The following is a 12,051-nucleotide window of genomic DNA, read 5'->3' on the forward strand; positions in this document are numbered from 1 at the left end:
AAGAGGTAATAAGTTTTAATTCTTCGTATGCCATGTATCAATTTACAACAAATGGGATAATAAAGACAGCAATTAGCAGATTTTTTTATTTTAACTGTTTTTATTGGTTACTCAAGTTTTACTAATTAATAAATTTCATGCATTTTATCACTTTAATTTTGTTTTAATATTTTTTTATTATTTATTTAAAATTAATATTTTGCCAAATTCAAGAAATTAAATGTTTTTGATTGCTTTTTCATTTTAAAATTTTGTTTTTCCAACTTGCTTTGGTTGTTTATTACTTCATAAATAGCTTATTTTAAATTTTTCTGACGTAAAAGTACTCCTTTTAGATATAAAATTCATCAAATTTGTCTTCAAAAAATTGATATAAATACTGTTTATACTTCTGATATTATTTATTAAAAAAACAACAATGTTTTAGTTAAGATAAATGAAAATTCACTTTTGTATTCATACATAATTACAACGTGCTCTGTGTATATAAAATAGTTTCGTTGATGTAACAAATTAAAAAGTCTTTTCTACATTCACCATTATTTTCTGGTGTAATTATTTCTGTAAATCTGGATTTAAAAGAAAATTTATTCAAGTCTTTGACCTCATCACGTTTTAAAATAATATATTATGCAAAGAGCCTATAATAATATCCATTATGCAGGATAAGTTAAAACACGAGTCATTGTGAGTGTCGAAAACTCCGCAAGAGTGCATTAATGTGCAATATAAAGAGTTGCATACAATATTTTTTTCTACGGCTAAGAAAACACTGGGATAATTTATTTAAATCAGTGATAGAATACATTTTTTAAGGAATATTTTTTTTTAATTCTTTAAAAAATTACTTTTAAACAATATATTTCTCTAGCACTAGGTTATTATTTATGATTTCTTCGGTGTTAGAAGAGTCTCTTCCTCAGAACCCGATATAATAAACAGAAGGATAAACAGTGAAATTAAGTTACCTATTGCTGTACTTTTTGAAATTAACCTTTGCTTGCTAACAAATTGGATAAAAACCAAAATAAAAAAAATCTGATGTATCCACATCAGATTTTGTGGACACCACAGGACTTCCTTGTACGCCTATTAAATTACATATATGTTTTATTACATTTTTTTTATTATAATTGAATTATTATTTATTGTAAAGGTTTTTTACAATCAGAGTTTAATAATTATTACTAAATCAATATATTTAAATTAAAAAAAAAAAAGTTAAAGAAACAAGGAAATGAAGTCGGATTCGAACCGATGTGCCTTCCCCTTTTAACACCAAATATCTCATTAATTAACATTTTATTGGGCTACGAGTATAAATCTGGAACCAATGAAAATAAGTATCACTTATGATATACCGTTGAAAAGCTCTCAATGGTTGGGTTTGGGTTTTTTTTGGTACACTTTTGGTCCAGTTGATTGCAACGAAAAGGAAAGGCGCACAACTAGATGTTACAACAATCATAATATAAAAATTTCAACATTCTATTGTTAATCGTTTTTGAGTTATGCGAGATACATTTGTACGTACAGCGTCACGCCAAAACTATTCAAAATGGATTCAGTTATGGTCAAAATGGATATTTCCGTTGAAATCTGAAAACATACTTCCTTGTACACAGCTGGAACAGTAAAAAATTCCCGCTTCTACTTGGTCACTGGTTAAAAGGTGTAGGCTTTTGATTGACTGATTACTTGTATCATAATGAATAATCTGTTCATAATGACCCTCATTATGATTCATGTTCAGGTTACACAATTGCATTGTGGTGGACACCACATTGAATCACATTTTTTTATGGTGTCCGTATCAGCTTTTGATGTAAGTTTATATATTAATTTTGTTTCACGTCGCTCAAGTAGCTATGTGATGTAAGTGAGAACGTGTCGGGTCCGTAAGCATGCACGCAACGGTTCAAATCCGTCTTCATAAACATATATATATATATATATTTTTTTAATTTAAATATATTGATTTATTAATAATTATATAGCTCTGTAAAAATGTTTGAATTAAAATGAAAAGTACATAAGATTTTATTTCACTAATAGCTTCTGGTTTTTTTTCAATCGGAGGTTAATATATTTAAATAAATAAAAAAAACTAAAAAAAAGAAATGAAGTCGGATTCGGATCGATATGCCTTCCCCTTGTAACATCCAAATATTTAATTAATTAAAATGTTATTTGGCTATAACTCTGGAAATAATGAAAATAAGTATCACTTATGATATATTGTTGAAAAGCTCCATAATAAGAGGTTATTACTGCAGTTAAGAAAAAGTCCAAAATCTAAAACCTTTTGGATTTTGGGTTTTGTTGGACACTTTTGGTCCAGTAGATTGCAATCAAAAGGGAAGATGCACAATTATATGTTACTACAGTCCTAAATTCAAAATTTCAATATCCTATGGCTAATCGTTTTTGAGTTATACGAGATACATACGTACTTATGTACGTACATACATACGTACGTTAGACGTCACGCCGAAACTAGTCAAAATGAATTCAGGGATAGTCTAAATGGATATTTCCCTTGAATCTGTAAACCGAAATTTTTTGCGATCACAATGCTTCCTTTACTTCGTACAAAGAAGTAATAATTACATATTGTCAGGAAATAACGTTTAAATAAAATTGAATATTTATTCAAAAATACATAAAACAATTATATTTTTCTTCTCATCGAAATTCCACAGAATTTTAGCAACAGTATACGGATATTGAAACCAGTCAGTAGAATAAAAATTTCAAATAGTAAAACAGTAAACGCGAGGGAATTGGCCTTTGCATACAGTTCTAATATTGTTTAAATTTATTATAAAATTAAGGTATATTTGTAAACGTATAAGTTAAAGATTTTTTGTTAGAAAAAAATTATAAATTTTATAAATTAACATCATTAGGAAAGATTTTATAAATATTCCCTTTGCATATTTTGCATATCAATTAATTTTAAATTTAATAAAACATTTTCTACGGTTACTTACTTGTAAACAATTTAAATATGTTGTATTTAACAACTTCCATTCACTATTGTATAATACCTAATGTTAAGGTTTGTTTAATACTTCTACAATTTATCATGTACTTATTTTGTACAGATACAAATCAACCTTTCTCACAAACACTCATTTTAAAACAGAGAACAAACAATAAATGATTTATAATAAGTAATTATATGTACATTAGTTAAATGTGTATATGTGCTCATGCGTTAATAGAACAGTCAAGTTGAAACAAGTATTAATGATGAACAGAATTTACTCAGGAAACAAGTATGTAATTGCTTGCATACGTGACGTATGACTTTGTTCTAAATACTCCTTAACAAAACAGGATAGGGTACGTAGAATAACTTGTTAAACTTTTTATAAGTTTTACTTCAAAATTAAACAAATTCTATTTTCATTATAGAAGAAAATTTCTATGTCGGTATTAATTCACTTTTTAACAATATTTTATTACAAATTATACATTTTCATACTGTAATTACTAGAATTAAGTATTCTATATTAGAGTGTTACAGGAAGTTTGTATCATACGTTGCAGAAATATTCCTCTCTTCAAGATAATGAAAAACGTTCAAATAAACGTAGACATGGAAAACTATTATTTTCGAGTTGGCAGCTAGTGAAAAATCTCTCCCGTATTCTACTGTAAAGATCAAATAATGATACTCTAAAACTGTAACGACACAAGTTTTTGAGCAAAATTAGTTCTATTACAAATAATATTTACTCGTACATACTATTTTTATATAAGGACTTAGCTCACGCTGAATGAAATTGCTTTAAACGTTCAATAAACGAATTTTGTAGAATTTATTTTAAAATCTAGGAGTTATGTAACTAATAGTGTATAATATCATAATGTAAATATCATGGTTGGAAACTTATGTAACTGTGTATTTATCTTTAAGGTCGATAGTTTTAAATATATTGGACTAACCAAAGGTAGCCGATTGACACTGAAGAGTCATTCATATTTATTATGTTAGAAATGTTTTCGTATCGTATAAAAAAGTTTTATTCTTTTAAAAATATGTCTCCAAATTATATAATGAAAATGTTGCACTTTTCTTTTGTGCGGTTCAGAGTTCAGTAACATATAGGTACATATAAATTGTTATCGAGTCAAATTATAATTCAAAAATATATTGTGAGGTAAATAGCTAATCTAGATAAAATCTAGATTAAATTCATCGTTACCTTTTTTTAGAAAATTATAATTATTACGTATAATATAATTGTAAATCTTTAAATTAATGAATAATTTCTGTTTAAGAACAGGACGTATAGAAGAAGATCATAATATCAAACAGTCTGGTAGAAATAGGATTATTTGCCTTGTTTGACGAATATATGTTAATCGCTCAGGCTTTTCATGTTGTTCAGTATATGTGACACGCAACTGAAGTGATGATTACGATCGAAATATGATATGATATAACTTCTCTATTTAAATGGTTGATTGCCGAATTGTATTACAGAAATACGAATCAGAATGTTAATTGAATGAAGTTCTATGTTTTTTAATGGGAAATAGGTTATACGTTAAGCTTGTGGTGAATATCACTTTTTTCGTCTCTTTTAAGTTGGTTTTATATTTATGTTTCATTTTTGGTCTATTTATATTAATTAACTAAAAGACTAACAGACGGCAATGCTTCGCTCTTGCTAGTTTGAGTATTTTTTTTTTGTCTTCAGTCATTTGACTGGTTTGATGCACCTCTCCAAGATTCCCTATCTAGTGCTAGTCGTTTCATTTCAGTATACCCTCTACATCCTACATCCTTAACAATTTGTTTTATATATTCCAAACGTGGCCTGCCTACACAATTTTTCCCTTCTACCTGTCCCTCCAACATTAAAGCGATGATTCCATGATGCCTTCGTATGTGGCACATAATTCTGTCTCTTCTTTTAACTATATTTTTCCAAAAGCTTCTTTCTTCATCTATTTGCCGTAATACCTCTTCATTTGTCACTTTATCCACCCGTCTGATTTTTAACATTCTCCTATAGCGCCTCATTTCAAAAGCTTCTAATCTTTTCTTCTCAGATACTCCGATCGTCCAAGTTTCACTTCCATATAAAGCGACACTCCAAACATACACTTTAAAAAATCTTTTCCTGACATTTAAATTAATTTTTGATGTAAGCAAATTATATTTCTTACTGAAGGCTCGTTTAGCTTGTGCTATTCGGCATTTTATATCGCTCCTGCTTCGTCCGTCTTTAGTAATTCTACTTCCCAAATAACAAAATTCTTCTACCTCCATAATCTTTTCTCCTCCTATTTTAACATTCAGCGGTCCATCTTTGTTATTTCTACTACATTTCATTAGTTTTGTTTTGTTCTTGTTTATTTTCACGCGATAGTTCTTGCGTAGGACTTCATCTATGCCGTTCATTGTTTCTTCTAAATCCTTTTTACTCTCGGCTAGAATTACTATATCATCGGCAAATCGTAGCATCTTTATCTTTTCACCTTGTACTGTTACTCCGAATCTAAATTGTTCTTTAACATCATTAACAGCTAGTTCCATGTAAAGATTAAAAAGTAACGGAGATAGGAAACATCCTTGTCGGACTCCCTTTCTTGTTACGGCTTCTTTCTTATGTTCTTCAATTGTTACTGTTGTTGTTTGGTTCCTGTACATGTTAGCAATTGTTCTTCTATCTCTGTATTTGAACCCTAATTTTGTTAAAATGCTGAACATTTTATTCCAGTCTACTTTATCGAATGCCTTTTCTAGGTCTATAAACGCCAAGTATGTCGGTTTGTTTTTCTTTAATCTTCCTTCTACTATTAATCTGAGGCCTAAAATTGCTTCCCTCGTCCCTATACTTTTCCTGAAACCAAATTGGTCTTCTCCTAACACTTCCTCCACTCTCCTCCCAATTCTTCTGTATAGAATTCTAGTTAAGATTTTTGATGCATGACTAGTTAAACTAATTGTTCTGTATTCTTCACATTTATCTGCCCCTGCTTTCTTTGGTATCATGACTATAACACTTTTTTTAAAGTCTGACGGAAATTGCCCTTTTTCATAAATATTACACGCCAGTTTGTATAATCTATCAATCGCTTCCTCACCTGCACTGCGCAGTAATTCTACAGGTATTCCGTCTATTCCAGGAGCCTTTCTGCTATTTAAATCTTTTAATGCTCTCTTAATTTCAGATCTCAGTATTGTTTCTCCCATTTCATCCTCCTCAACTTCCTCTTCTTCCTCTATAACACCATTTTCTAATTTATTTCTTCCGTATAACTCTTCAATATATTTCACCCATCTATCGACTTTACCTTTCGTATTATATATTGGTATACCATCTTTGTTTAACACATTATTAGATTTTAATTTATGTATCCCAAAATTTTCCTTAACTTTCCTGTATGCTCCGTCTATTTTACCAATGCTCATTACTCTTTTCACTTCTGAACACTTTTCATTAATCCACTCTTCTTTCGCCAGTTTGCACTTCCTGTTATAGCATTTCTTAATTGCCGATAGTTCCTTTTACTTTCTTTATCACTAGCATTCTTATATTTTCTACGTTCATCCATCAGCTGCAATATATCGTCTGAAACCCAAGGTTTTCTACCAGTTCTCTTTATTCCGCCTAAGTTTGCTTATGCTGATTTAAGAATTTCCTTTTTAACATTCTCCCATTCTTTTTCTACATTTTCTACCTTATCTTTTTACTCAGACCCCTTGCGATGTCCTCCTCAAAAATCTTCTTTACCTCCTCTTCCTCAAGCTTCTCTAAATTCCACTGATTCATCTGACACCTTTTCTTCAGGTTTTTAAACCCCAATCTACATTTTATTATCACAAAATTATGGTCGCTATCAATATCTGCTCCGGGGTAAGTTTTGCAGTCAACGAGTTGATTTCTAAATCTTTGCTTAACCATGATATAACCTATCTGATACCTTGCAGTATCGCCTGGTTTTTTCCAAGTGTATATTCTTCTATTATGATTTTTATATTGGGTGTTGGCAATTACTAAATTATAGTTAGTTTATATTATAGTTTGAGTATATATATATATATATATATATATATATATATATATATATATATATATATATATAGATTAACGAAAAACAATTGAAAGTTTGATAAAAACATTAACAAAATCAGCATTACGGAACTTCACAATATTTAACCTTTCCTTTATAGCCTTTCTCCCTTTTCCCCTTTTCGATTTCCCCCTTTCCTTTTCTTCCCCCATTTATCTTTCCCTTATTTCCCTTTCCCTCGTCCCATTTTCTTTTTCCCCGTTTTCCCCTTTTTTATATTTTCAATTTTAACCTTCTTTCCTTTTTACCTTTTTCGATTTTTCCCTGTTTCCCTTTTCTGATTTTTCGCTTTCTCCCTCTTTCCCTGTGCGTAGATCGGTCCAGTAGTTTTTTAGTCTATAGCGGACACACATATCGGAAACATTGAAATGGAATCTTAAAATCTTTAGAATAGCGTGTGTTGTTTTTACGTCAAACAGATAGCGAGCGCTGTTTTTCAGAAAAAGCATGTTTTTACCTGTCACATACCTAAGACATACCTAAGATGGATATACCTAAAATAGTATATACCTACTTAGGTATGTTTATATACCAAAGTAGGTATATAAAAACACGCGCATATTCGAATGCAACGTTGTGTCAGAATTTCAAAGCAATCGGTGAAGAACTTTTGGAGAATTAAGATTCTGAACAAACGAACATTTACTTTTTTATTTTTTTTTTTTTTTTGTCTTCAGTCATTTGACTGGTTTGATGCAGCTCTCCAAGATTCCCTATCTAGTGCTAGTCGTTTCATTTCAGTATACCCTCTACATCCTACATCCCCAACAATTTGTTTTACATACTCCAAACGTGGCCTGCCTACACAATTTTTCCCTTCTACCTGTCCTTCCAATATTAAAGCGACTATTCCAGGATGCCTTAATATGTGGCCTATAAGTCTGTTTCTTCTTTTAACTATATTTTTCCAAATGCTACTTTCTTCATCTATTTGCCGCAATACCTCTTCATTTGTCACTTTATCCACCCATCTGATTTTTAACATTCTCCTATAGCACCACATTTCAAAAGCTTCTAATCTTTTCTTTTCAGATACTCCGATTGTCCAAGTTTCACTTCCATATAAAGCGACACTCCAAACATACACTTTCAAAAATCTTTTCTTTTTTCTTTTTTTTTTTTTTTCTTTTTTATTTATATAGATAATATCTAAAGAAAAGTCCTAATTAACACAAGAACAAAGAAATCCAAATCTAATGATGACTGATCAAAAAGAAACTATAAGTAGTAAAAAATAACGCAATTTATATTTGAGTTAACATAATATAGACACAACCTCACCCATTCGCGTTGCGTGTTGAACTCTTTAGCATAATCAACAGGAAGGGTTATATTTTGAGCTCGTTGCAAATTCTGGTAAAATTTATTAATATATTTGTCAGCATGTATTTTCAATTAAGTAACCGTAAAAAAATTAATGTTAATAATAGATGTATATTATGAATATTATTATTAGATATAATTTTTATTTGCAAATTCTGTTATCGGGTAATTTTTTTCTTTACTAGTATACTATTTCAAATGGATTTCAGCTCATATCCTCAAAAATCATTTTGTACTGCTTGATTTTATCTTCTTATGGATGATTCAATATTATGCTGTGTTACCCCCAATAATCTTACGAAAGATTAAGTCATCTCGTAGGTCAGGTTATTTTTTTATCTCTTTCCTTAAAATATTTCATGAAATCCATTTTTAGATGTATCTTATTCGATTCAATTTATTTATAACTTCAGTAAGGTTTTTTGTTATAATTTATTCATTTTTTTCGTCTTCAAATTATAAATTTACTTTTTTTAATGTATTAAGTGTTTTTACATTTTTGGTATAAAAATTTACATTAATTTAATATATGCAATCGTTTTTTAATAATTTTTCTATAGTTATTACTATTTAAAAGAGTATTTTAATGATTAATACTCGTGAGAAGGTAGGCAGACGAACTTATCAAAAAAAAAAAAAAAATTACAGATTACATTTTGAAATTATAAATCTATTTTATTTCCTTTAGACTAGTTAATAAAAATGTTTCCTAAGTTACTAATTCTAGAAATGAGAAATTATTGATGAGGTTGAGAATGAGTGACGGTTTTCATCTTCATTTTTTCTTTTTTTTCCTATATACCTTTCAATAAACCTGTTTTAACAGTACACTGTAATGATTTCATTTTATAATCATTATTGTTTTTTTTTTTTGCAGATATGGTTTCATTCGAGAAGTGAAAATGAAATACAAGGTAAAGTAAAAATAATATAAAAATCTTTAAAACGATTATTTGTATATATATTTGTTTATTATATTTTAATTACTTTTAATTATTCTTCTCTATGCTAATTACTCGTGAAACTAGTAAAGGAAAAGAAAATCATGATTAACGGATATTTTTGCTACGATAAAATAATTTACTTGTAAACATCTCTTGGCAACGCTAAGCCCTTTGTATTAAAAAAAAAATAAATTCTTCCATCGACGCATGCATTTACAATTTATGATCATCGTAAAGTACGGGTGAATTCATTATATCATATAAAGTAAACTAATATATTGCAGCGAAATATATTTTATAAGTCGTTATCTATAAATAAATACACAAGTGTATTTTGAAAAAAAAAAGATTAAAAAATTATTTTTATTTAATAGTCGTACAATTTATATAAGATGAATATTAAGTATTTACAGTAAAAATTATTAACGAATATTTTTGCAAAGAGCATATCATGTTTAAAAATGGTGGAGCAGCTGTTTACGTACATCAGTGTTTAATTCTTGACGCTAAAAACTTGCATTGTGGTTCATTTGTTTTAAATTTGTCTTGGCAGAAACTATACGTTTAAATTTAAATCAGTGGTATTCTCCTATAAATAACAATTATTATTACGCCTTTTTTTAATTAATATATTTAATTTTTATAAACAATAGTAGGTTTGTATTCGTTTAATTAATATTAGCATACTTATATTTTAAGGAATATATTAAATAAAACAAAAAAAAAAAACGTTATTTATTTTTTAAATAAATAAAATGTCCCGGGTTTGAATCCCGGTCACGCATGGCATTTTCACACACCTTACAAATTATTCACCTCATCTTCTGAAGCAATACCTTAACGATGGTCCCTGAGGTTAAACAAAATATAATAAATAAATAAATAAAATGTAATAAACACGTTTATGTAGCTATGAGTTCATAATTTGACGCGTAAAAATATTTGTGGAGGCAACGTCGAAAGAAAATTTGCCAAAGAATGTTTTTATTTATAAAAAAATTTAAAATAGCATTTTTTATAATATTTTAAAAATATATTTTTTTATATAGTATTTAGATATAAATTAACACAGTTTAACACAAAATTTTATGTTTTTAATTTATTTTTTAATATTAAAAATTAAACATCTGTTAAAATTATAAACAGTTTATTTAGTGTTTTATTAACTCTGTCGTAAACGAACCACACGCCTTCTTGAAACTAAAAGTTTTATTATCTATCTCTAGTTATTTGGAGCGGTATTTACTAAGGAAGTGATTCTTGTTATTACAAACTTCCATACATTACTGGAACAACTGTCATATTAAATTTCTTCTACATATAAAAAGAAAAAAAAAAAAACATAAAACCTTTTATCAACCTAAAATGTTTTTATAACCATTTTATATTCTTCACAGCGTAATAAAAAAATAATTTTTTTATACTGTGTATTCGTTTACAATCTCTATGACCGAAGTAATTAAGCTTTCTTTTCGTTCTTTGTACGTTTTCTTCTTAATTTGTAGGTATAAATCAAAATGTAACTGCTTATATACATATTTCTTCTTTTCTTTTATTTCTTTCGCTTTTACAGAATTAATAATTAATGGAGTAATCCTAATACTAATTATAATATTACTTAACTTAATCGTATTTAATTTAACATTGTTTTATAATACAATTTAATATTTATTACTTAACTTACCTTAAATATACTTAATTTATATTATTTGTAAAAGAAGAAAAGATTAGGGGTCCACAAGGGTCTTGCCCGTTTTATGGCACCATCCCTTCTCTATTAATCTTTTTAGTTTGAGTAAGGGGAAAAGTCAACATATATGTACCTTTGTTTATACCAATATTTATTTGAAACTTGGGCCGATATGAATAATTATTAATCGATGGTTTAAACAGAATTTGACTGTAGTTTCAGGCTTGTACTTATAAAAATAACTCCCTATTTTGGTGGACAACAATAGTACATTATCCAAGAAGGATATACTGATATCCATTAATGCACGATTGAGAAGTAAGTTACGACACAAACCTTGGCGAGTGTCATAAACTTTGAAAAGTGCATTTTAATATTCAATATACAGAGTTGCATACATTATTTTTTTTACTACTGAGAAAATATTAGGATTATTGATTTCAATCGATGATAGAACACATTATTTACGGATTTTTTCCAAATAAATAGATTAAACTACGCATTTCCCTGGCAATTGGTTATTAGTCGTAAGTTCTGTCTTTTCTTTAATATCAATCCGTATTAAAGATATTTTTTCCTCAGAATCCAACATAATTAACGAAAGGATACACACTGTAATATAGAAAGTTAGTTTCCTATTGGTGTACTTTAAAATTAACTTCTGCTTGCTATCTACTAAATTCGTTTAAAAATGAAAGTAAAAACATAGCTGATATATTAAACAACCCACCGGGTTGGTCTAGTGGTGAATGCGTCTTCCCAAATCAGCTGATTTGAAAGCCGAGAGTTCTAGCGTTCAAGTCCTAGTAAAGCCAGTTATTTTTACACGGATTTGAATGCTAGATCGTGGATACCGGTGTTCTTTGGTGGTTGGGTTCAATTAACCACACATTTCAGGATCGGTCGAACTGAGAATGTACAAGACTACACTTCATTTACACTCATACATATCATCCTCGTTCATCCTCTAAAGTATTATCTAAATGGTAGTTATCGGAG

The 12,051-nt window shown here is 28.6% G+C and overlaps 1 protein-coding gene across 5 annotated transcripts in view; it reads left to right on the top strand.

The window, feature by feature from the left end:
• The window catches only part of rdgC (retinal degeneration C), a 968,675-nt gene that overhangs the window by 502,078 nt on the left and 454,546 nt on the right, over nt 1-12,051 (top strand). For all 5 annotated transcript variants that reach the window (XM_075358273.1, XM_075358271.1, XM_075358272.1 and 2 more), the window contains one exon: nt 9,296-9,332. In XM_075358273.1, the coding sequence (XP_075214388.1) occupies nt 9,296-9,332 (37 nt within the window). The remainder of the gene's footprint in view (nt 1-9,295; nt 9,333-12,051) is intronic.

This window comes from Lycorma delicatula, chromosome 2 (assembly GCF_047948215.1).
Source record: "Lycorma delicatula isolate Av1 chromosome 2, ASM4794821v1, whole genome shotgun sequence".
Taxonomy (NCBI): Eukaryota; Metazoa; Arthropoda; class Insecta; order Hemiptera; family Fulgoridae; genus Lycorma; species Lycorma delicatula.